General features: G+C 39.7%; 2 protein-coding genes across 4 annotated transcripts in view; one reads left to right on the top strand and one right to left on the bottom strand.

Moving 5' to 3' along the window:
• The window catches only part of LOC147152675 (plexin-B1-like), a 69,759-nt gene extending 55,351 nt beyond the window's left edge, over positions 1 to 14,408 (bottom strand). The window contains exon 1 of the mRNA XM_086050633.1: positions 14,099 to 14,408. The gene's annotated coding sequence lies outside the window, so the exon portion shown is untranslated. The remainder of the gene's footprint in view (positions 1 to 14,098) is intronic.
• A 2,584-nt stretch (positions 14,409 to 16,992) lies between these two features.
• On the top strand, positions 16,993 to 26,448 carry LOC147152674 (mitogen-activated protein kinase 12). Of its 3 annotated transcripts, none has more exons than XM_086050608.1 (12): positions 16,993 to 17,154; positions 18,604 to 18,733; positions 20,431 to 20,489; positions 20,697 to 20,808; positions 22,267 to 22,296; positions 22,643 to 22,690; positions 22,803 to 22,917; positions 22,999 to 23,074; positions 24,613 to 24,688; positions 24,798 to 24,876; positions 25,678 to 25,851; positions 25,946 to 26,448. In XM_086050608.1, the coding sequence occupies exons 1-12, from the start codon at positions 17,021 to 17,023 to the stop codon at positions 26,005 to 26,007; spliced, it is 1,095 nt and encodes a 364-aa protein (XP_085906734.1). In that variant the 5' UTR covers positions 16,993 to 17,020; the 3' UTR covers positions 26,008 to 26,448. The 3 variants fall into 3 exon arrangements, with proteins under 3 accessions (XP_085906734.1, XP_085906749.1, XP_085906742.1); XM_086050623.1 differs by lacking the exon at positions 25,946 to 26,448 and adding an exon at positions 24,974 to 25,011 and having other exon boundaries at positions 25,678 to 25,844; XM_086050616.1 differs by lacking the exon at positions 25,946 to 26,448 and having other exon boundaries at positions 24,974 to 25,829.
• Positions 26,449 to 26,892: the final 444 nt, after the last annotated feature.

Here is a 26,892-nt window from a genome sequence, read left to right as displayed (position 1 = left end):
CACAGGAGTAATTTTTTTTTTTTTTTTTACGAATGTTTATTTTGAGATTATTTGCTATCATAAAATCTAGGGATGGGAATTTCGACTAATTTGCCCGCCGACTAGTCTCAAATTTTATTTGCGACTAGTCGACTAGTCTATAAAGGAAGAAAACTTGAATTGTAATACATATTGGATTCAAAGTTTAAAATGCAAATGTTGTGTGTATTTAGGGGCTATTTTAGCCCAAACATTCAAGAAAGTTTGTTAATTTAAATGATATTGATGTAACAACAACAACTGACTGAATAAAGGTGAACAATTGAAAGAGAAATACATTTCTGAAACATTTTCCAATGCTACGCATGGCATTTATTATGAATAATGTAATGAGTAATGGTACCGACTCCCAGTCCAGCAGGGTCTCATTCGCTAACACCATGTTAGCTGCATTATCATGCACATAGGCGACGACTTTATTTTGTAGTGTCCATGTACCCATCACACTTCGCCGGAGAGCAGCCAAGTTTTCAGCTGTGTATCTTTCCTCTAAGGCCAGGTTCACACCGCAGGCAAATGCAACCCAGATCAGATTTTTTTTGCGCATATGCGACCTGTATCTGATTTTTTTATGACAGTCAGAACGGCTCAATTCCGATTTTTTCAAATGCGACGTGGGTCGCTTTCATATGTGGTCCTGGATCGGATTCGTGTTCGCGGTCTGAACGGCCAGGTCGCATATACTGTATACGACATTGACGAGCCCAAGATGCGCTCCGCACAGGCGGAGGGAAAGTGCTGGCAGCAGGGGGATCGCAAAGTTGTTTTGAGTAACACCATTGACTTTATATTTTACTTTAATTGAATCCCACTTGAAACGTGAAGCATAAAGTGGACATTTATGGCGATCGTAGTAATTCAGCCACGGCTCAGATAGATTGATTTTTTACGCACGGTTGTGACGTGACGTCATCGTTAGTGATGTCTCCATGAAATGAGATAATAAAGCCTCGCCTCATAATTTGCCCCAAATACTGTATTTATTTCTACCTGCTACCTAATCGCTTGAATGCCCCGACACGCTGGACCACATTTACTTCCGCAAACGCAACGTCGGGTGTGACGTCGTCTCTTCTTCTGCGCAGGCGTGCCACTTTGACGACGCATGTGTTCATACAGCAGACAAGACAGAGGTCGCATTTTTAATGTAATATGAACGCTTACACAAAAAAAATAGGATTTTTTAGGGGGGGAGGGAGCAATTCTCTCTCTTGGTGCTCAGCATGTTTACAGAGGCCGAGACAGAGGCGTGTGGAACAAGATGCGTGATACTTAATGCCGCGTTTAACTGACTAGTAAAATAAAAAACGTTTAATAAATCGTAGACGGTTAAACGACTAGTCGCGCACATCCCTAATAAAATCCCACAAATCGTGTATTAACATTTTTAAGTATTTTGCAAGATTGATTTAAAGCTGAAGTTAACCCAAAACCTTTCTTTACAATACGGTATGTTCTATGCAGCCCTACTAGTCTAGACTTGATATTCTGATTAATATTGCATTGTGGAATACTAACTAAGCAGCAAAATGCTCACAGAGCCACAGGAGAAGGAGAGCCGCTTGGGTTGCCGACATCTGGACTAAGTAAACCTGTACCCAGTTGTTCAATTGTTAGTTATTTAAACCACTGGTTAACACCTTACTGCTGGTTAAATTCTTTACCAGTCATTATCCAACCGAGTTTTGAACAACGGGGCACTGGTGTACACTATGAAACAATCAGAGCAACTTGGCAGGTACAGTAAGAACTCAAAATCAGTTCTTGTTGAGGAAAATGATCATATCTGCCAATTCAGGGAATTGCGCCTGCTGCGTTGTGGACATGTCATGTCTATTGCTGCAAATTAGAACTCCATTTCCAAGTCCATTTGCAAGGGATTTCTCAGGGTAAAGTTCTTGTTTCGATTAGCGCCCTCGACCCATCCATGGATTCTCTTTACCACGTATCCTCAAAAGGGGTGCGGGTGAGCGGGAGCCTATCAGAGCTGACTTTGGGCGAGAGGTGCGGCATGCCCTGAACTGGTCGCTGGCCAATCTCACGCCACATTCACACTGACTGAAAATGTCATGTTTTCATTTCACATTTTCAGAATGTGGAAGGAAACCAGAGTAGACTACGCAGAGAGAACCCATTCAGCTGCAGGCAGAACATGCAAACTCCACACAGCAAAGACAGAGTCTGTTTTTGAACCCACTACCTCTGATCTGTGAGGCAGATGCAACCTGTTAAACAAGTTAACAATATAATACAATATACCTTTTCACAACGATGAAGTCAACACATTCTTTGCTTTTTTATATTTAATCCCCTGAGGGTTTTTCGTTAGGCTAGTGGACAAGGCACCAGAATGGGGAAGTAAATTTTTTAAATGCAAACCATTCCAGGAGAATCGGAATGTTAGTCCCTGTTCCAATCTATTCTCCAGACTTCATGAACAACCCTATTTAGACATTGTTAAAACGACACATGGATATCAAAATATGCAGTAAAATAACCAGATACAGTCCATCCTTACATTTTACAGGTCAACTGCCAGTGCATTACAAACAGAGGAATTAATTAAATCCAGCAGGCACACAATTTTATGACACAGTGTCCAACATTAAGCCTTTTTTCGGGTTACCACAAGCCATGATGTGGTGGCTCTGCCAAAACCAACAGTTGCCCTGTATAGCCATTAAAGCTGTGACGATACACTTTTGTCCCAATCCGATGCGAATCCCGATACTTGGGTTGCGATCCGATACGTATTTCGATACTTAAATATAATGAAATTACACATTTAAAAAAAACTGAGACATGCATTTCCAAAGTTTCAACTTAAGTGCCATGTGACATGCTTTCAGGTGTCACGATCAAAAAGTGCATAAACTGCACTAGTAACTGTTCCTGATACACAGGAGTGCAATAAACTCCATTCACAAAGCTCAACTTTAAGGACCTCAAATGTTCCAAAAGTATGTTACAGAACGTGCAAAACATAACATAAGATATCAAAAGTATCAGTACTTCAAACATAACATAAGATATCGAAAGTATCGGTACTTTAGCATACTTGCTATCAGCATAAAAAATATTGCGATACATAGCGATACGATATTTTTTCCCAGCCCTGATAGGGGATGATGATATTTTATACCTGTAATATGTTAAGTTTCAATGATTATTACATTTAGTATACTGATACTGTATTATTTAAGTCTTGAAGAAAATATTAGATACTTTCTTGCATGTAATTTTTTTCACAGTCTAAAACCTAACAGAATATTTAACATTTGACATTTTCTGGGCTTTATATGTTGTCTAATCAGGGAAGAATATAATTTCATCTGACAAAATATGTGCAACAGTTAAAAGATCAAAGAAAAATGATGAATTAAAAAAAAAATTAAATATTTAACTCATTCACTGCCATTGATGTATTTATTTGTCTTTTTACAGTCTAGCCATTCAATCCCAGGAATTTATATTTTTTTCAAATTTTTTCAAACGTTAGGGGAAAAGAGGGTCTGAAAATGTCTGGTAGTAAATGAGTTAAAAAGTAGCAATATGTTGATTTCATCATTTTTTTTCAAGGAATTTGCACTGGTCCGTTCGGGCCAACGTCAGTCAACGACAGTCATGAAGTAGCGAAGCCACAGTTAATATAGAAAACCATGTTACACACAACGCAAACTCAAGAAAACCACAAAAAAATTCAGCAACCAGGGTTGATGTGATTGAATATTTCGGCAATTATTGTTTTATCAACAATTCAATCAGTCCGGTATATGCACCTCACTCTCCTCAACTGAAATGATCAAAGAACAGATTCAATAAAATTATATGTTTTTTGCAGGCCCTATACAAATGGTTTTGTTTGGATTCAAATATGCAAGATTTGTGTAGATTTGTGAAGACCTTAGTGGTCTTCTAATGGAGCAGTAATTGAATCAAGACTGTTTCTCCAGCTGCTAAATTGCCCCCTACCATGTGTAAACACACACCACACTACAAAAACAACTTCTGCTATATTTTTCAAGCTTCTGTCACTCGCCTTCATGTGAAAGCATGATATTAGAATAATATGCGTTTGTGTTGATTCGGGTGGAAGGCAGAGGACCCCACCTGGGGATAGACACACAGTGAGCCGCTACCATCCGTTTAGAAATGAGAAGATCATGAAGACTTGAAGATTTAGGTGTCTTTCGCAATGTGTGTCACATTAGTTGGAAAATGCACCTCACAACTCCCTATGTTTTGATATCAATGTAAGTTTAAAAAGTTCAGTGTGATAGAAAACATTTACATGTAAAAAAAAACAAAAACATAAGTGTTATTACGAAAAAGTGATGTAACACAGTGGTAAACATACCCCTGTTCCAGGTTTTTTGGAACATGTTGCAGTCATGAAATGAGTGAATATTTGCAAAAAACAAACAAAGTTGATCAGTTTGACCAACTGCCATGTAGCAGGCATGAAATGAGTGAATATTTGCAAAAAACAAAAAAACAAAGTTGATCAGTTTGAACATTAATGATCTTGTTTGTAGTGTATTCTATTTCATGTAGGCTGAAAAGGATTTGCAAATCATTGTATTCTGTTTTTATTTACATTTTATACAACTGAATGTAGAAAATCACAGTTTATTCCATGGGTTTGATTGATTATGTTGAAAATGTTGCCTTTAAGTTAATAATCATACATGATTTTATTATTGTAGCTGCACTTCATAGAAATGAGCCATGATACTTGAATTTCTAAGTCAAACATTTTAAATGGCATTCGTCACTCACTGTTTATACAGCAAACATTAATAATAGTTTCCTGTGCTACACTTGCCATCGGCTAAAGTCCTTTAGGCTTTAACTATTTGTTGACTATGGAAAAGTATGCCGGCCTCCCATTTCTCTCCATCTAATAAAACAGTCAGCCACTTACAGACTGAATATACAAGTAGTTAGATCCCACGAGCCTGAAAAAGTAGTAATTTAAAGCCACTTTTCAGGTTCAATACCAACCTGCCATATAAATTTCAAACTAAATGGGATAAGTATGTCCTGTTGAACTGCAGATTATGGGCAAGTGGACCGCAACACGAATAATGCAAAAATTGCATTAGGATAATATTTACTTCTCTTTACGATGTGTAAGATCATCTCGGATAGATCATTATATGTTTGCAGGATTGACATACAGTAGCAAGACAGAGAACCAGGCACATGCACATTCACACCTCGGCGCAATTTACAATCCCTGTGGTTTGTGGGAGGAAATCGGAGTACCGGGAAAGAATCCCTGCAAGTGCAGGTAGAACATGCAAACCAAGCAAAAATGCCTGAGCCAAATGAAGAGTGAAACACAGAACCTTGTTACAGTCAGTGAGTGAAGTCATGCGCTGGATTCTGTGATTTCTGCGTGCTTTGTGTAAAATATTCATATTAATCACATTACTTGAAGATTTTCATTTGGTAGTACACTGGTAGTAAATTGGACTAAGACAGCTGCCACTTGCTTGATGTATGTGTCTCTCCATCGTCTACTTAATTTAAATGAGTGTTGCATTGAATTTTTGTGTTCAAAAGCACACGGACAAAGAAGCCTCAAGGCTTTTTCAGGAATTTTCAATCAAGGCAATGGCTGAGATAACACAAAACCCGGAAAAAAAGGAGTGTGTTGATTTCATACTGGGTGGCGGGCAGGAGGTTTTATAGTTTAATCGTCAACTTTATTGCTTTCCCCACCGCTTTTTGTTAATCAGTGGGAGACTTAGGAGGGTTTTATTTCCCCAACATCACAGCGTGAAAAAAGTACAGCGTAAGCTGATTCTCCAATGTAAACATTACGGTAATCCTCTCAAGAAGGGAAAAACTAGAAATTGTCAACTGCTTTATTTGATAAACAGCCACTATTAAATGTACCCCCAACAGTCGAGGAAACACTGTCCATCTATTCAGCATATTTTTTACAGGAAGCACAAGAACAAACAAGCCGTTTTACAAGAGCAATGTTTATCACGAAAACACCCTAAAACCAAATACAGAGCTCCAATAACACTAACATTAGTTACCCGCCAGACTCAACGCCAAGAACTATTTTTAACAAGGATCCAAGACACATGTGGCCCTGAGGGGAGAAGATTCCTATTCATCCTTTTCTCCTGAGCATCTTAAAGAGATTTGAACAATCTTACTGCACCTAGATGATGCTCGCAATCCTCTTTGCTGCTAATAAACGTAAGGATCAAATGAACCGCCTCACAATAGCAAGCACCTGCAGACCCCATCGTCAGCTTTGAGAGGAGCAGACTTAGCAACGGCCTGAAGACCTGCTTTGTAGGTGTACAAACACGTAATCCGAAATCCATTGGCTATACTGACAGGAGAATGAAGCAGTTGAACTGGCTTTGCCTGATCAATCAACTCCCAGGATTTTATCTTAACACTTGTGCAAATGATATTGATTACACTCAATGACTACTGGTGATGCTTGATAGAAAGCATTTAGATGTATTTATTGTCGGGATTTTCATTTATGTGCCGTAATAAATATGACTGACAACTGCCTGCGCCACCACCAGGTCATAAAAATGCAATGAACGTACTTCTTGATTGAACAGAACTCCCCAGCTGTGAGTCAGTCCGATCGCTGGCATAGTTCTGCAAAAGCAACTGTCCTGGGGTTTGTCAGTTGGTATTAGGGCCAAAGGCTTAGGGGGAGAAGCAGGTTTATGCTTCTGGCTTCTGGCAACTGAGCTTGCATGGGGAAATGACTGGAGGGGCTAAAGTACAGACACTGACCACGATTGATTGCTCTTAATTACTGTTCAATCCAGTTCTTTATTGTTAAATACAGTTCTGGATTACCATCAGACAAAGCAAAATTAATTGTGACAAACGTGTTTCATAACAAGGCAGCACTATTTCCCATAGCAATGAATCTGGAATATCTTCTCTGATTTGAAGAAACATCAGATCGAACAGTGAAGAGCAGCCTGCCAGGCACCAGTCAGCCATGGCTGATTTAGTTCATCACTTCTTGGTGAATATACTATAGTTGGTGTATCGAGAGGGTTAAAATTGTGAGGGTTTTGTTTCAGAGGTCTATGGTTATTGGCTGAACTGAGGATCTCTCGGGAGTTGGGCACAGGGACAGAAACTGGTGGAAAGGCAAAAGCATGTGTTGGGCCTTAGGGCTGCTTCCTGACAATAGAACCACACCCTCCTCTTACTCTTTCTTCTGTCCTGATGTAAACAGATTATTTTTGAAAAGTGGATTACATTGCTAAGGTTTAATCTTTTCTCATGTTGCATTAGATTCAAATCGAAACAGGGTTTTATCTGGCTGATTAAATGAAATCGCTAAGTAATTTGATTGAACAAATGTAAAACTGATTCTCATCTAAATTCGAGGGCGTAGTGGTCGGACAGGCAGAAACATCAAAGATTTTGCATAGACCGAACAGGTCACTACTGTTGATATCATTATATTAATAATACCTTAGAGAATATTCCTTGTAGTTGTCCAGATGGTCCTGAAGTAAAAATTATTTAAAAGTTATTTTGTTTACAGAACCAGCGTTTACATTCTGCATATTTGAGATTATTGAAACTTTACAAGGGCATAGTAATGTTGATGTTGCTCGAACGTTATCCAGATAAGAGAATAATTTCCTTGCTCGCCAATGGGGAAAATTAACAAATCAAATCTGGAGGTGTTGCAATAGTGAAGGTCGGCGTGGATGTAGCTCAACTTCCCACAGCAGATGTCACATTGCTCTTCTTCGGACCGAGTAAGTGTACTACTACTCCATTTTCAAAAACAAAGTCTTCGTATTCTTAAAAATCAATTTATGGATTTATTATCATTCTTGTCCCTCTGGAAATAAGAATGCTACGATTTTCTACCAAAATGAGGTTACAGCGCAGCGCAGATAAGCAAATGATTTTAAATCTTAAAATAGATAACACAGACAATTTATGACGATCACAAACGTTAAAGAAATGCTGACAAACTTCGAAAAATGACCGTCTGCAACCGAGCACGTTACATCTGTGAGTGATTTTCGCCGTGCTCCTTTGTGTACACTCAGCATGAGGGGTTATTGGGGATTTGCATGAAAGTACAGTGGATGGAAGCTTGCTGCACATGAAAAGAGGCATTCATTAGGCTGCCAATGTGAGAGTCAGCCAAACACCCTCACGGGCTTAATTAAAGCCCCATATCCAATCAAGGGAGCGGATACAGTAATGTGTATACATCTGAATCAACTATTTGCCGGCATTTGCCTGTGTGGTACGGACAGTGGAAGAAAATATGAGTTTAGGATTTCCTTATCTAACCAGTGATGCCTGTGGCCCCGGTAGTGCTCCAGCAAAAGCAAATTCTTCACTCCCACACCCCTCTGGAGCACAAACACCCATAAGAGAAGAATGCACCGTGCAAGACCACCAGCTGCTGCAAGGGCTGGTAGGTTAACGCCCAAAATATTTCTAATATCCAGATCTAAAATGCACATTCTCACACTGGACATATTCAAACTTCAAGTTTCAACAGGACATGGCTATTTATCAGGACTTTTTCCAGTGCCATTGGCCTTGGTTAAAGGAGAAGACAAATGGCCGCTCACCAACAAAAGGAATGACTAATTTGAATTACACTTAGGGCTATAATGATACAATAGAGATTAAAAAAAACATTATACTCTAAAGACACAAACTTGTCATCTTTGTAATGGCAGAACCGCTACATGGCCATTCCAAACCCCATTCTGTGGCTCCAAAGTGATAGAAAAATGTACAATATTATTATCTTTAGTTTATTGAAAAAAAAAAAAAAAAAAAAAAAAAGTTAAAACAGGCCTAGAAATCTGAAAATCGTATGGATCGTAAAAAAATCGTAAACCCAGACTATTTGCCCTAAGGGTGGAGTGAATCATGTGTGACAGTGGCTCAGAAAATGAATCAAGCCATAACTTTGGTGGATCATTATTACAGCCCTTATCCCATTTAGAAATGGTCATTTAAATTTCCTTAATACGAAATTAGTAAAACCTGTCATGAGATAGCTACCGTAGTAATTTATTGTAGAATTTTCAAAATTAAAACAATGTGTTAAGTGGATGTGCATAGGAAATTGGATGAGCTTTAAATGTTCATGACTGCATGGACATTTTTTTTTTTTTGGGTGGTGGGGAGGCGGACCGACGGAATGCAAGGACAGATGCGCTTTAAAAGGACAAGGACAGACGGGATCGAAGGAAGGACGGAGGGACGGATACGGAAGGGTACCCAGGTTGCGGACAGAGGACAGAGGACGGACCGGCAAAAAAGGGTCAAGTGCCCGTGTCTGATGAGCGCAGACCTTCAACACAAGAACCACTTTCTTTGTTCAAATAACGTGCTGACACAGAGCCATGGACAAAGAAAGTTTTTCTTTTTTTTGTGCAGATCATTGAAAATAAAAGCGTATTGCTGCTGTCCTTCATGATATATTCCTACTTCAGTCAGCCCAACAGCTAAATGCCCTGATGCTACCAAGGCTGTGGGGATGCAAAGGTATTGACTTGCTTACGGCGTTCACTTGCATACAACAACAATCTGTTTGGTCAAATGAAATTACCCTCTTAAAATAGTGAAGCATAATATCTCTACATTGACTCAAAACAAAACCTACAACGCTTGTTAGATCGATCAAATTCAACATGACCACCAGAATTCCGATATCAACATAGCTTTCTGATGTATTTGCTGACTATACAAAGAGAACATCTGACTAAATGAAGCACAAAAACATTTTGCATGCCCCTCAGTGACACCTGAGATTGAACAGATGCAAGGGAGGGTTTAGATGGCATCTCTTTTCAAAAGCATTAGGATTCCTCATCCTTCATTGTCCTGGTATTGCTCAAAGGCAGCCGGTCCGACTTGGCAACTATAAATTACAAGAGCCGGTTGACTGCTGTGTTCATACTTCCACAGTTTACTTTTATGATTCATAGAAAAGCATAGAATATGGTGGTTTCAGCTGCGGAGCATCACTTTTCAGTGACCAGCTGCCAGTTTAAGTGCCTTTCAACCTACTGCTGTGTGTGTCGTGTGTCTAAGGGTTTGGAGGTCCAGATGGTAACCAAACCACTTCCTGCATGCCACCTATTGACAACTGCACTGTGGAATAATGTGAACGGTTCTGAACAGAAGGAGGATGAGCAAATTGTCATATTCTTGTGGAAATATCTGGTTGCCATCCAAGCAGCTGAAATTGCAAACGTGACAGGCATGGTCTGAATCCAATTCACACAAAAGTCACTCATGACGATGCCGCAGTCATGCACAGTTTTATTCATATCCTTTAAATAAGTCAAGAGTGGGTAATGTGATATAGCACTTCTGGAAGCAACCCTTGGTTAGCAGATGGCCAGCTATCCAAGAATGTCTGGAAGCTGGAAACACCCTGAGCATGAGGGACCCGAGAAAAGGGCAGACTGAAGAGACTCTGGGGTTGGCATATGTCAGGACAAGAATCTTTTCAAAGGTTGGAAAGGAGACACAATCCACTCCATAAATATTTCGGCCTCCCCAAATGACTTGGATTACCACATTATTGACTGCATATAAAGCAACGACATATTTGGTTGGTGCGGAAAAAAAAAAGCACTGCTTTTGCATCCTTGCTTGTTTTGGAGTTGCCTTAGTCCTGGCACCTTTGCAATCTAATTACTGTACACTGGAGGCAAATTGTACCACAAGGGACAGACATTTGATTCCAAAGGAGAGGAGGGTTCAGTTGAATTGATATTTTGTAAGGAAAACTTAAATAACACATTTCTACGTTACAACTTGTTGGACCACCCCTAAAATGAGATGGCACATCTAAATAAATACATACATACAAATACAACTTTCAGTACCTTTTTGGTTGTGTGCCACTTGTAGAGGTAGTAGATTGTACAATAGTGGTAGGGTGCATCTCAACACACTGACCTCTGTTGAATGTTCACATTGAAACAGCAGCTGACTGCGAACATCCAACACGTTTTTCAAAATTGCATGATGATATACATTCTTTAAGGTTGATAATCTTCTCCTTTGTTTCAATTGACATCGCTCCTGTTAGAGGCATGACTCATGTCAGTCCATTTGGTGCAACGGCTCTCCAAGGTGTGATTACTCCTGTTTAACAGCAGACTAACAAGCAAATCTGATGCAGGTGTTGGTTTTGGGAAGGGAAATTTACAGGGCGATTCCATATTTATTTCCTCAAAAGAGTGATTACATATTGGCAGTCGCCATCAGCATTTTTTCTGAGTTGAGTGGGCGTGCAGCAACCACGAAGTGGGCAAGTACTTGAATACTAAGTGACCACACAATCACGATGACACCGCAATCAAATCTGCTTGTTTTTTCAGGCCTTTCCTATCTTTCAAAGGCTATTGCATGCAAATGACAAACGCCATAGATGTCAAACTTACACCAGGTCACAGACTCATTTTGAGCCATGTTATGCATAAAACAATGGGGAAAAACTATTTTGATGGCATGGGACCTTTAAATGATGAAGCCGCCAAATAAAAATATGTGTTTTGAAATGTTGTCAGAACATTGCAACATATCACCTTATTGTTTGTTAAACTACTTGACGAGTTACATATCTCCATTCCGCACACACATTCCAGGATTTACCATTCAAAATTGAAACTACACTGCTGCGCCCACATATCCATCAGTGCATGTGGCGCCAATAAAAGCACTCCTCTCAGCGAGAAGCTCACAGGCACGGATTACAAGCTTCACCTGCAGCCGCGTCCGGACAGCTGGGACAACAGCATCCCATCAACTACACAGTTTCAAATGGCTACTCAGTTGGAACGTAGCAGTGTGACTATAGATCTCATTGTTTCTCAATGCATAGTTTGAATACACCAGCAAATAGTGATACAGGTTGTTCCGTGTATGTGAATGTTGTTACACTCCTCCATGTACTGTCAGGTCTCCCTTAATATGGATGAAAATAAGTTTTAATACGTTGTATTTTTGACAGTTGTCAGTCTTACGGCTTGCAACTCATTTCATTTTGTTCTCTCTGTTTTTCCACGAAGAATCAAGAATACAGTCTGTACTTAGTTTGGATGAATAAACCAAGGTCTGACAACATTTAATAAGGACCGTGATATCTTAATATAATTGAGCGTAAAACCTCTCATTTTGCTGATTACAATTTGATTGAAGTCATAATTTGGTGTTTAAATTTACCATTGAACTTTGAATTGTGCAGTTTACGAAGTAAAATTTGAAGCCAATGCTTCGATAGCACCTTCGGCTTCGTTGAAATGCTTTTACAGTACCCATTGTTAAAGAAAATTTCAGTTCTTTAGTTAAAAGTATGATTAGGTGCTATAGTCTGCCTCACAGTCGAGAGGTTCTGGGCCTCTGTGGAGTTTGCATGTTCTCCCTGTGCTTGCAAGGGTTTTCTACGACTTATTCTCACATTCCAAAAACATGCATTTTAGATTAATTGAAAAATCTTAGGTATCAAATTAAAGGCCCACGGGCCACATTCGGCCAACCCTGTCATTTTTTCGGTGGCTGGTCCATGTAAGCTTGATACAATTGTTCCTTCTGTTCTGTTCAAAATTAGCCATAAACGTTACAATAAGCAAATGCAGAGGCAATTATGTGATGGGTTGGAGTTCTCACACAGAACATATTAGGTAAGGGAAAAGAAGTGCAACACACTCTAGTCACGTGCCTAGTTCGTAAACAAACAGAGCAGCTCAGCGTCTGGCTAGTTGATGTCATGGCCATGTTTTGTTTTATGTTTTTTTTTTTAACTAACACGGTACAAATTCAATTTTCTGCAGTCTTTAATAGCCAGTCCCTGGCACTTTAGATGGAGGCAAAGCAATACCAAATGCTATTAGTAGAGTTTTTATAGCATAGTAATTCAGAGTGTTCAAACTGTTATTGTTGCATTTGTGTGTATTGTTCATTTTCCAAAACAGAAGGGAACCTATTAATGTTTCACTTTTATAAAAAGAAAATATAATATAAAACAAAGAACGCATTTTAAATATCATGAAATATTTACCTCTTTATATGAAAGACAATCAGGTTGTTTTTTGCATTTTTTCCCTTACTGTACACAACGTGGACTTAATCATGACCCTAAAACCAAACCTTGGCCCATGACAAGCTTGACACCCCTGCTCTAAACTATCTGTAGGTGTTAATGTGATTATGAATGGTTGTTTGCTGTATGTGCCCTGACACTGACTGGCAACAGTCCATTGTGTAGCTCCCTTCTTGCCCAAATTCAGCTGGAATAGGCACCAGTGTCCAAAATACTTACAATGAACATAAAATCGACAAATGCATAATTAATATGTGCCGTTAACTGATGTGCAAAAAGAGAGTTTCTACAAGTGTTTCTGTCCGCGGCTGCATGGATAATGATGGAGTTGGTTTTACAATATTTAAAGTATTTTGATTGGAACTAACATTAATGGCCTTTTCCAATGATTGTGATTCACACCCCTGTTGGAAGGGGCCAAATTAAACAGGCGGTCACATGACTCATCCAAGAGACACACTCTCCAGATTGTAAGGTAAAAAGACTCAAACTTCAGGTACTGTAATGACCAGCAAGTCCACTATGATTTCTGGGTTTGCATCTGAGTCGTCGGTGGCGCAGCTGTGCACGTGTGCAGCGGACACTGTTAGCAGGTGAATAAGGCATAAGGCATTTGGCATTTGGTGCACGCGCCTGATGCATTCCTTTGTCAGCTGACAAAAGAGTGAGTCAGTCCTGGGATATGTAGCTGGGTGTGCGCAAGATGGCCAAGCTCACGATGCGAAAGATGCAATAACAATGACGTTTGTTTTGAGGGGCCTGTCGGAAAACGCATACTCAAATGAATCAAATTAAAAGTGTCAAACAAGTGTAGCAGACAACACTACAGAACCACACAAAAACGCAGTCCCGATTCAAAAGTTGGAAAATTAAACCGATGTTAAAGTTACTGCTTTCTTATTGAACTCCCTCCATATTGTTTAAAAGGAGGGTAGGCGGTGAACTTACCTGTAGTTTGGGCCAAGAAGGTCACTCGGCTGTCCGGGATGTAGAGACAAGCAGCGGCTCACTTCTCACCTCGAGACACAACCAGTAAAGTAGATCCACCTCAACACACGTTGTGGCTCTCTCGGTTAGGTACGCTTCAATCGTCGCCTCAGTTTTTTATTTATTTGAGGGAGTATGAAGTGCTAAATTATAGGAAAACAACTCCAGTGTCCGAAAAGTGTGTAAGATTGCGTGCGTTTACTCAGAAACGAAAGCCAAATGTTTGCGTCGGGCAGGTTGCTGTAGTGTGAGTGTCCACTGTCCAGCCTCAGTGAGGTGAATGAAGTGGAGTGAAGGCACACGCAATATGATGGGACGGGACAGGAAACTACATATCGTGCTGTCAAAATAAAGTCGCCCAAACAATGTGACGCTGCATTAAAAAAATATATACATTCGTATCAAACGCAAACACATAATTCAACACAACAGGGAACTTTCAAAAATGGGTTATTAATTTTGATGTGTTTCTCTTGTTGAATCATGTTGAAGAAAAACTTTACATTGAAGATTAAAATAATCTATAGTGTTAATCTTTTATACCTGTATACCACTTACACAGTAATGAGAAAGCTTACGGTAGGTTAAAATCATACTCTGTACAAAAACTATCGCTTGCCATATTGTACTTTGTGTTGTCACTGATTGGGTTAACGCAAGGGCATCAACTCAAGGCCCAGGGGCCAGATCCAGCCTGCGACATAATTTCATGTTGCCCGCGAAGACAAATCAGGTATGTTGACTTGACATTATGTTTCTTTGAAATTGTCTTCACTGTTAACACAACATGTGAGATATTGCAAGCATTTGTTACCAATCCCCCCGTTAAAATACATCAACAAATACTTCAATATATCTACAAAAACAGTTGAACAAACTATTTACCGTCTTCTGATTTCAAAACTAGTTTTCCATCAATCTGTTTTGTAAGGCAATCATACATGATATACATATATATATGTATGTCATCTATATCTATCCCTCTCTCTCTCTCTCTCTCTATTTCTCTCTCTCTCTCTCTCTCTCTCTCTCTCTCTCTCTCTCTCTCTCTCTCTCTCTATATATATATATATATATATATATATATATATATATATATATATATGTATGTACAGTTGTGAATATTGCCTTATATTTAATGTGAGTTTGGCTCCGTAAAAACATAATCATTATTTTATTTTAACATATTTGAATTTATGATAAATGCAAATATACTAGGTTTGACAGTTTCGGCCGGATCTGTTTGTGCAATTGACTTGCCCGTACCAAGTGTTTCAGTTTTCTGTGTTAAGACTAGTTTATCCTCATCATGGGCTTCTGTGGTCATTCATATACATATAGAAAAGAGTAAGACATTTTGGGAAAAAAAAAGAAGTCATAACTTTCCTCCAAGATAGGATAGCAAACACTTGTATTGTTTGGTGACTAATATATCGTTAAAGTAAAAAGGCTTTGCTTATTGAAGGTAATTAGCATTAAGTGGGAGCCCGAACAGTAAATTCCCAATTAACATAAATTCTAAACTGATTGCTAAAAAGAGCCTCTTGTATGCTGTCATTTTAAAAATTGCTTGACATCCCCCTCTGCTGGCCAAAAATTGTCATTTTCGTTTAGTGAAAGTGAAATGCTAGTTCATTCTTTTTTTTTCCTTGGCACTGAAAATCAATAGTTGTCAGTTAGTATTGGCATTGTGAAGATACTTTCTCTAATGCTTCCTCAAAAACATTTTATGTCGTGTTTGCTTCCTTGTGTGTACAACTCAGTAGGTGTGCCCTATTGATTAAAAAGTCAATACTCATTTTTAGCAATTTGATAGATTACAAAACTGCCACACAATAGGATGCATATTTGTTTTTTCAAGTGGTCTAAGGTTGGCTTGTGGTTTTTCCACAAAGTCTCACTTATAAATAGTGCTCACGCTTTAATATAAGAACAGCATGGGGATGGGAGAATGGCATGCCTGTCTCTCATCTCGGCTTCTATGTGGAGTTCACATGGTCTCCTTGTGCTTTTGTGGGTTTTATCCAGGTCCTCCGGCTTCTTCACACATTCCAGAGACATCAATTGTATGTTCAATGAAGCAAAACTGTCAGCAGATGTGAATGGGAGTGTGTGTGATTGTCTATCCCAGATAGACTCTGGAAATTGGTCATGAGCTGGCACTGGAGGTGACAGCGGGCGTGACGATGGCGGACGAGATTGACTAGGAAAAAAAAATCCAAGGAAAAAAATGCAAATCTGTATTTCTCTTCTTTTGTGACAGAATAGTCTTCTTTTTTAAAAATTATTATTTTACCTTGGATACATGTGCCCGACTAGAGGACACAAGTGGTGGTGGAAGCGATGGTCATGACTCTGGAAATGACTTGTAAGGGGATGGCACTGGTGGGGCAGGTCTCCTGGAACATCTTGTTCATTGGATCTTGTTGCTTTCATGTAAGTCCTGATCACTCTCGGAATCAGCATTTCCTAAGCGGTGGCTATTAATTCAAAAATAACATCCATTTTTGGAGGACATTCTGCCATTTCAAACACATTGACAAAGATTGGTCTTCCTATGTTTCAGGGCCATGTACTTTTTTGTAACTTCTGACACTTTTGTACAGTTGATTGAGTCTGATGGATGGATGAGATGAGTTCAGAATTGTCAATACTGCTGTTGTTATTCTTTGTTTTCCCTCTGAATATGCAGCACACGTTTATTTTTTACAATCAAATTTTCAGAAGAACAAGAAAGAGAAGCTTTATGTGTCACTAGAGGGCATGATTAGTTTGAGCAGAGAGGCGTGGCCTCGCCCCTCCAACCTTTACTACTCTCTCACCTGTCTGGTTACTTTCACACACTGTGTACTAACCTGACTATTGGGAGTGGACATTTGAGCCATGGACTCTCCACTGAGTGACTCTCCAGTTCGACCAGGCTTCCAGAGAGTGGAGATCCAGAGGACGACGTGGGAAGTCCCAAAAAGATACACGGCCCTGCGGGCAGTTGGCTCTGGTGCCTACGGGACAGTTTGGTGAGTTGAACCAGGAGACGTGAGTGCACATCATCCATATCTCAGTAGTTTCTACATTTACTTTGGCATTATCTACTTTATTCAATTTAAACGCATATACCAATGATTCATGTAAATTAGCACCTGACAAGGCTTATCATGTTGCTGACTTTAAGAAGGAAGAATAAACTTTAATGGATGCAGACTATGAGAGGGATGTACTCATATCATTCAAGTAGATTCAACATGACATTTTTCGTCCTCTAGCATCACAAACACCTCCCGCCTCAAAAAAGACATGTCAATTGATCATCCAGTTTATTAATGGACAACGGACATTATTAAAGCCTCTTTAACCCAGAGTCTTGTCAATGCAGAGTCTGCATATGCTTGAAGTGTGCATTCCACTCACTGGACTGTTGCACCCGCAGCTATCAGCCTTCTACAAACAGATGCGCTATTGTGCGCCTCAGGCAAGCCAGCAAGTCAGTGCAGGTCCACTGATATGCAAGAATCTCTTCCACCAGCACTGAAGCACTTAGCCCACAGGGATACCATATATCTAATGATAAACCACTGGCCTACAAACTTGCATTATTCCCTCAATACTGCACTTATCAGCTACTACACTAGGCACACCTGCACAATATACAGTAATGTACTTTATTCATATTCATTTAACAATATGTTTACTCCATAGTACAACTGCACTGCTTGATTCTTTGCCTGATTTCTAATATTTTGCCCCTTTCATGCAGCTCAATAAAGTAGCCACAATGCAAGTGTACCTAATGAAGTGTCCTGAGTATTGTGCAGAAGGAGACGTTACTCATTTATGCCATTTTGGATCATTCAAAAATATACTGTATAATCAAAAATATAACCATTCAAGATTTTTATATCAAGTGCTGAATTACACACTTCAGTTCAGCAAATTCTATGCAACTTTGCGGACGGAAACATATAACACTTCTTCTTTTCTCGCTTTCTCAAATAGCAGAAATGGACACAAAACAGTTTGTCAGTGCAACTGCACTGATAAGTTTATCAACCATTCAATCTTCAGTTTTAATTCTCCATATACTTTTATCATTCCCATGTTGTGCCTGCCTAAAACATAATTTCATTAACTAATCATTTGTATCTCGAGATTTCATTGTGTTGCAAAACCTAGAAATCTTGGATATATGTTAGATATAACTCTTTTTTACACCAAATGTATGTGATTTTGTGGTGACTGTCCAGCGGTCAAGTGGTCAATACGTGAGCCACACTGTTCTAAAAATTGCTTTTAATTGAACACACAAATTGTCCATTGGTGTGAGAGTGAGTGGATATGATTGCTCGTGGATATAACTGCATCCTGCGTAACTGATGTGACATATCTTGCCAATGACAGTTCTCATCAGATGAAGTTGAGAAAAGTGTAATGGTTGTGAGAGTCTCTTGTCTGTAATGTGTTTGTGGTAGCTCTGCCATCGACCAGAGGACCAAGGAGAAGGTGGCCATTAAAAAGCTGTATCGTCCTTTTCAGTCCCTCATCCACGCCAAACGGGCTTATCGGGAACTCAGGCTGCTTCGCCACATTGAGCATGAAAATGTATGTTTACCCTTATTAGTTTTTTTTAGTTCAGTCATTTATTGAATTAACTGTGTATTCCTGAGTACAAGAACAGCCCTCAAGGCTGAATGATGAGATTGAGGTTTCGATGCATCCATAAAAACTGCAATTTTCCTCATCTGTTTCATTCAAGCAAATTCAATTTTGATGACAAACAAACTTTGTTGACCATTCAACAAAAGCCTATAATCTCATCCGAGCTTGAGGCCAAGATGGGAGTGCTGTTTGTTGTTAGAACCCGCACGTTCCATGCGGTATTTCTGCTTATGACGACAGGCTCTCCTGTATACAGTTTTCCGGCTAATCCGGGAAGGAGGCTAAAAACGAGAGGAGATTGCTTCGGAATTGTCCTTGGGCGTCATTGTTTTCAAATGAAAAACAAAAACGTGATTTGAGCATGACTTCAATCGTCATTGAGCGAATATCCCAAAAAATGAAAAAAAAAAAAAAGAACTCTGCGTGCTCGTTGAGCATGAAACAGGAACCGTTTGAACAACACATAGAGCTCTATCGGTCACACATAGACACACGATCAAGGGCGGAAGGCGTTCTCCAAGTATCCACTTCACAGCGGCCAACTTTACATTAAGCCATCCGCAAGAGGAGATCTTCTTGCAGTTCCTTATAAACATACTTTGACTATCTCCTGTCTATTATGCTTCCGCCATGTAGACTATGCGTCTCACCTGCGTTTCAGTTGAAAGGGATGAGGGGAGCCGCTTCGTTTGGCCAGGAATCAAGTTTGCTGTGTTCACTCCCACAACAGCAGAGGCGCCCATTTCAGACTGCGCTCTAGGAAAATACCAAAAGAAAGAAAATTCCATCCATGTGCACAGTGAGACTGCACTTATGTATTGCTCGGTTTGTTTCAACACCAACCACCACCAAGCCTGTGCTTTGTCGTGACCCCACCAATATATAACGTCCATACAACACTGACTGCATCTAGAGTTTACACTTTCTGCAGCTGAATGTTCATGCCAGGAACCTGTGATTGCTGCAGCAGACCACTGCCCCCAACCGCAGACAAAATAGCAGGCTTCCTTCTGAAACAGTAGATACTGATTCCAACTCAGTGTGAAAGCAGTACAATTCATCTAAAATGTTATTTCATTTTTAATCATTTATTGCGGTTTCTTATATTGCATTAAATATATTGTCGCTGCCATGTCAAAAACACATATGTCCATTTTTTTTATTTTGAAAATTTTCTGCATTACAGACATCCCATTTACGTTAAAATAAAATTACAAAATTGGACATGCGTGTTACAGTATAATGTATATATATATATATTGTATATAAGTCACTCATGACGTAGTGGTACACTCGCCGGATTTTGGTGCAAACGGTGTAGGTTCAGTTTCGTCTTAGTGACAGTGCCAATGCGGATGTGAATGGTCATCTGTCCCTACAAGTGTCCTGTGGTTGACGGGCAACCAGTCCCATGGTGTAGCCCGCCTAACATCAGCTCCCCACATCCTTGAACAGGATAAGTTGGTGTAGAAAATGGATGGATAGTTGGATTTGAATAAGAACTGAAAGTGTAAAGCAAATTAAGATGGTTTTGTTGTGTGTGTATGCTGTGATTTATATTAGTGTTTAATGAATGTGTGTATGAAGATGTGCTTAATATCTAAGCAGCTGTCCTTCTTTCGCCACGCTTGCCGCCAAAGGTGATATGCCTCCTCGACGTATTCACACCTGATTCCTCTGTGGAGAAATTCCAAACCTTGTGAGTGAGTGAGCAACCACATTCTTCTGATAGTTGTTGCAGCTTGTCGAGACCCTTTGAGAGTGTGTGCATAGATGTATGGGAGGTTCAAGCATGATTGTTAGGAGCAAGTGTATGCATGTTTGTTTTGGCCGCCTAAAGTTCTGTTGCTTATCAACTATAGTTGTTTTCATCGCTGATTTTTCTTTTCTTTTTACAAACATCTAGTTATATGGTGATGCCCTTTGTAGCACAGGATCTGGGCCACATCATGAAGAAGCGAAGATTAACTGATCGCATTATCACATACCTGTTCTACCAGCTTCTAAGAGGACTTAAGGTAAGTGTGTGCTTCTCAGGCACAAAATAGGTTTAAGGTGTGTTTTTTTTCTGCAGTACTACAGTACTTTTTTCTACAGCACTCAATGCCTCTCATCTTTTCTTGTCCATGTATTTGAATAGTAAATATGCTAATTTCAGCTATTATATTCATTTTAAAGTAGAAGTCAGTCGACATTTTTCTTTATGTTCATTTGTTCTATGCAGCCCCAGTAGTCGAAACGCCACATTCTGATTGATATTGTGTTTGTGAAATGTGAGTTAAGCAATAAAATCCACCCATTTTCATCCATCTCAGTGGGCGGCCATTTTGCCACTTGTTTTCAACAGAAAATAACATTACCGTGGCTCACGGTTCAGGTAACAATCAATCATGGCTTAGCTTCAGAAAACAGGTGAGCCGTGATTGGTCATTACCTGAGCCCTGAGCAACTGTGATGTCATTTTCAGTCGACAGAAGTGACAAAATGGCAGCCCCCTGAGATGGCTAAAAAGGGGTGGGTTTTGCTGCTTAACTCATATTCCACAAATGCAATATTAATCAGAATACCGTCTTTAAACTAGTAAAGGTGCATGGAACGTCCATGCATCCATCCATTATCTATACTGTTTTTCCTCACAAGGGTCGCGGGGGTGCTGGAGCCTATCCCAGCTGACTTTGGGCAATAGGCGGGGTACACCCTGAATTGGTTGCCGTCCAATCGCAGGGCACACACAGACAAACAAACATTCACACTCACAATCACACCTAGGGACAATTTAGAGTGTTCAATCAACCGGAAATGTGGGGGGAAATGGGAGTACCCGGAGAAAACCCACTCAGGTATGGGGAGAATATGCAAACTGCACACAGGATTCAAACCCACGACCCCTGCACTGTGAGACGGACATGCTAACCGGTCGACAACTGTGCCGCCACCAATAAGTTCCAAATAGACTAAACTTGACTTTGAGCATTTAATACAAAAAATAGGAAGTAGAAAAATTATGCTCAAGTAAAAGCATCAGCGCTGTGTTGTACCACCATCTCAGGATCAAGTCAGGTCACCCCCTTGTGAAATAATGGGTCATATACAGTATATCAAAGCCAGAATTTCCTCTCCTTTCCAGAAAAGCTGCCTATTCTCAAACCTATTCGATTGCACCAATGTGATTGTATTTTTATTTAGTACCTTGTGCTTATCTTGTTGTGATCAAAAGTGGCTGGAAAATTACCAATTTTACCAGTAGTATTTTTCTAGTAATAGTATTTCCTGAACTTAACTAAACTACACAAAATGGCTACATATTTTTAAAATAATATCATGAAAACATGAATGATTTTGAAGTATAAAAGAAATATGCCTTACAAAGATGGACATTTGACACACATGCTCATCCTTGGGTTAAAATGGATATAAAGGGAAAAAAAAACAATGGTTTAATATCATTTTCTTTCCTTTGTGTTTCCCTCTCTCAGTACATTCATTCTGCAGGCATCATCCACCGGGTTAGTATGGAAAATATGCTCATATACATTGTGTGGCACATTTGCTGGTTAATGCTGTATACCGCTAAAATCTAGAACTCTAATCAGTGTGTCTTCCCTATAAGGCTAAAACATCATGTATATTTCTTAGGGATAAATAAAACAAGATGAAGCTGTTTATATAACGTTTAGTGGTAGATATATTTACTCAGTGATGAGGGCCATGAGGCTATACTGATATACTAGTTTACTATACTAGTTTGAACTTTGTGGACCAGAGAGTGACTTCAAATGTCAGCAAAAGATTTTTCTTTAACATATATTGTGTGCTTTGCTATTGTTTTTGTTACTGTGATTCTGTTTCTAGGACCTAAAGCCCGGTAACCTGGCTGTGAACGAGAACTGTGAGCTAAAGGTACACTTGAGTAAAACGAATAAAAACTGAACAGCCTACAACATGATTCACAATGTTTTTGTTCAGTTTTTTTAAAGCCCTTCATGGTAAATGTTTTCTTTCATCTCACCAGATATTGGACTTTGGCCTTGCGAGGCAGACAGAGACTGAGATGACTGGATATGTGGTGACCCGCTGGTACCGAGCTCCAGAGATCATATTCAACTGGATGCACTACAGTCAGACAGGTAGGCTTTTGAAACAAATATTTCTCAAATAGATCACTTTCAATTTCAGTGGAGAAAAATATTTGTCTCCACTTGTCACAGTGGATGTCTGGTCAGCTGCCTGCATCCTGGCCGAGATGATCACTGGCCAGGTTCTCTTTCCTGGACACGACAGTATCCTTAAACATGGAGGCTCTGATTATCTATTTCAAAACCATAAATTAACATACACTCTTGTGCCAATTTGTAATTTTACCCTAAACACCTTGGGTCTCTTGTGACATACAGTAAAAGAGTAAATGGATTTGATATACAGTGGATATAAAAAGTAGGGATGTTTGATGCCACTTTTTTTCAAAGTATTGTAAGCATGTCAGCCTTGTATTCAATTTACAGTACTTTCCGATATTAGAATGGCCGCAGGAGGGCGCCAGTATTGGCAGCAAAAGATACATTACGGTACGTCAAAATTGTTTTCACTGTCAATACGACGTATAATATAATAAAAAGATAATCTAATAAAAAATATATTTTAAGGGGACAAAAAAGTACCTTAACCGGGTTGCGTAAATATGCACATCCACAATTTAATATTTTGTTGAAGCACCTTTGGTTTAAATTATAAAACTCAGTCTTGTTCGGTATGTTAATGTGGCACTTCTTGTTGAGTCTATATTTTCCCAAGATTCTTTGCACTTTGCAATATCTCTCCAAGTCTATCAGACTGCGAAGATATCTCCTGAGCGCAGCTTTCTCAGATCAGTTCACAAATTTGGGGATGCACTGTTTTTAACTCCCTCCACTTGGACTAAGGCCCGAGTTCCTTCTGAAAAAAACAAACCCAAAGCATGATGCTGCTTGCACCAAACATTTCTTTTGCGATCATGGCCAAAAAGTTCAACCTTAGTTTCATCGAATCGTAATACGTAAAGTGGTTTGTTACAGCTCTAGCTGTTGTGAAATGCGCGATATACGGGCTTCCATTCCACCACTGGCCGATATTGGAACAGAAAAAGTGACTCATTGCTCCATGGAAGCCTGTTCACAGCCTGGTCCTTCACTCAAATCTGTCCCCCTAGAAACAAAAACTCACTCACTGTTGTTCCTCGACGCGCTCGCTGCGGCCATCGAAGCTTCACCACGAAAAGACTAGACTAACGACAGACTACAGTACAGACGAAAGACAGATTAAATACATGGTCTTCCAACAATACTTAGTCCGTCTATTTTAAAGCATTTCCCGACATTCGTCAGCAAAACAGGCGTCCGTCATTGATGGATAGACAGACCGATCCGTCACATAAACGGAATGCCCAGCTGTGCTGATTGGTTCATTCTGAACACAGCCACATGCCAAGTTAGACACAGCAACGCATTTGAAAATATTTTTTCATGGGCTTATACTGGTTCTAGGTCACATTAATTGTGAAAAAGGCGTGGGATTTATTTATCTTGGCATCATGTTCTATATGACAGAAACTGGCATCCGAACATTGATGTGTAAACTTTTCATATCTACTTTAGAACAACGGCCTCGACTAAGCATGGTGGTGCAGCTATTACAAGCAGTTGCTATAGATTTCAAATACAATACAGTTATGCTGTGAAAATGAGTCTTAAATGCATTTTAATTTAATTCTGCTGCTATGTACCTTTCGGTATATGTATTTATGCTTACAGCAAGTTGAGATTTCTTTGACCAGCTTGCTCGGGTATTGATCAACTGAAAAAGATCCTCCGCCTGACTGGAACACCTGACTCCACCTTGGTGCAGAAGATGCAGAGTAAAGATGTGGGTTTTATATATGGTCTGCATGCCGGAGTTCATATCTGGCACATGTTAGTGGACATTTTATATACCAAGAACTTGAAATAATGAGATGTGAGCAATTTTTTTCCAGGCTCAGTCATACGTTCAAGGTCTCCCTGCCCAAAAGAAGAAAAACTTCAAAGAGGTGTTTCCGTCCATGGAGGAAAATGGTGGGTTGATCTCCTTTAACTCCAAACTATGGACAAATATGGAAAAATAATATATTTTATGAAGTTTGACTTTCTGTTCACATGCAAACTTTATCAGGTCAATGGAAAGCAGCTTTTTGGAAAAACTCTGACAAGGTGACTTTTTTTCCCCCAATGTGTGTGGATAGGAAAACTTCAGTATTATCTCCCTCTGTGAGACAATTGGATATTTAGTTTCTGTTTCTTCTTGATGGTAGTTGCGTTATTCAACCGAATTAAGTCGTGTGTGTACCCCACTAAAGCTAGGATAGGATCCAGCTCACCAGTGACTCTAATGAGGACAAGCGATGGATGCATGGATGGATGGATGGATGGATCGATGGAATTTTATTCTGTTAACTTTATATTCAAGTGTGACTAAGTCCCTATCAGTCTGGTCTAATGATTATTATTTAGATTTTTTAAATTTCCTCCATTGTAGTGTTAATATTGTGCTCGAACCTGGAAATGATTGTCTTTGGCTCAAAATGTCTTACAGTTTGGCAACCCAAGTTTTCATGCGGACATACTTTTTTAGTTTAATCCACTACTTTTGAGTGAGAGTTTTGCAGAGGAAAAAAGTATTTTATTACTAAATACGAGACTTTTTGAAGATCCAACCTTTAGTTTAACATTTCATATAGTTTCAGTTATTAGGCGGTATTACATCATAAGTATCATACATATTGGTGCACTCAGTCAACTGTGAATGAATAAATCACTAATGTTGACATAGTAAATAGTCGATCATTTTAGAGCTTTCTTACATCTTGCTGCCTGCAGCTGTGTTGCTACTGGAAGGCATGTTGATGCTGGATCCGGAGACAAGGCTGACAGCCACACAGGGACTCTCGCATCCCTTCTTAGTGGAATACCATGACCCGGAGTGCGAGCCCGACTCGCAGCCTTATGACGACTCCTTTGAGAGCCTGGAGCTCGCCATTGGGGAGTGGAAGAGTAAGTACTGTTTAAGAAGTCTTTTAACGGTGCACGAGACTTCTTCAGTACTGAGGCTTATTTGTTTTGCTATTTTTTTTCTTCATCTTCTCAGGTCTCATTCACATGGAGATCATGACTTTTGACCCGGGCAACCCCAGTCAGACAGCCATATAGGGAGACGCATCAGCACCAACCTTGCGTTTCATTTTGAATAATCCCTTGAACATTCTTGCCAGAAGCTAAATGTTGATGAACTAACTATGCCTGTGTGATTGTTATTCTATGAGTTGTAAGCAAATTTTAGACACAAGAAACCAGTAGAAGGTTGGAGGAGTTGACACTCCAGAAAATTCCTCTTTGGAAGTTGTGGTGTATTGCATTTGTAAATTATGTATTCTGCCATACCTTGCTCCGTATAGTCAGAGGTGGGCATTCCGTCAGACTGACGGTCCAGTCCGTTAGTCCCTCACTGACGGACGCCCGTTTTGCTGACGATTGATGAATGACGGGACACTTTTAAAAAATTATGGGCTAAGCACTGACGGAAGTAGATTTTCTTCGGTCAGAGTAATCATCACCTCTCAGTTCGTCACTGATGGATGCCTGTTATTTTTATGTGGTTTTTTTTTGGGGGGGGGGGGGGGGGGGGCTGATGGACTGACTGATGGACTGCTGCAGGACTAACTGACAGACCGATTGATGGGACGGACAATTACAGTTCGGTCGGGCTTGAAAAAATGACGCACTGACAAATGACAGCTGGGTGTACAGGCTGCTGACAAATGACGTCCCGCTAGTAAAATTTTAGTCGGACTTGCCGATGGACGGCAGTTTAAAATTAGAGCCGGACCGACCTATAGACAGGTACTATTTTTTTCTCTCCTGAAAAAAATCAAATGACGGACAGAAGGGTACCCACGCTGCAGACGGATGACGAATAATGGACGCTCAATTTTTAGTAAAATGTCCAGCTCTGACAAATATGATGTTGAACTGTTAAATGTATTACCTTTGCTGTAAGGTATTTTTAGATGCGATGGTCTAGGTAGCACTGTGGCA

Source organism: Filicampus tigris, chromosome 1, assembly GCF_054856515.1.
Source record: "Filicampus tigris isolate MCC_2025a chromosome 1, RoL_Ftig_1.0, whole genome shotgun sequence".
Classification (NCBI taxonomy): Eukaryota; Metazoa; Chordata; class Actinopteri; order Syngnathiformes; family Syngnathidae; genus Filicampus; species Filicampus tigris.
This window is presented reverse-complemented; position numbering and strand designations above follow the sequence as displayed.

What these genes read in the sequence shown, in the direction of transcription:
- LOC147152674 (XM_086050608.1), top strand. Translation starts at nt 17,021, where the DNA reads ATGGACTCTCCACTGAGTGACTCTCCAGTTCGACCAGGCTTCCAGAGA. An exon ending in AGAAGATGCAGAGTAAAGAT is followed by an intron (nt 24,689 to 24,797) that starts GTGGGTTTTATA and finishes ATTTTTTTCCAG; the next exon opens with GCTCAGTCATACGTTCAAGG. An exon ending in CGCCATTGGGGAGTGGAAGA is followed by an intron (nt 25,852 to 25,945) that starts GTAAGTACTGTT and finishes TCATCTTCTCAG; the next exon opens with GTCTCATTCACATGGAGATC.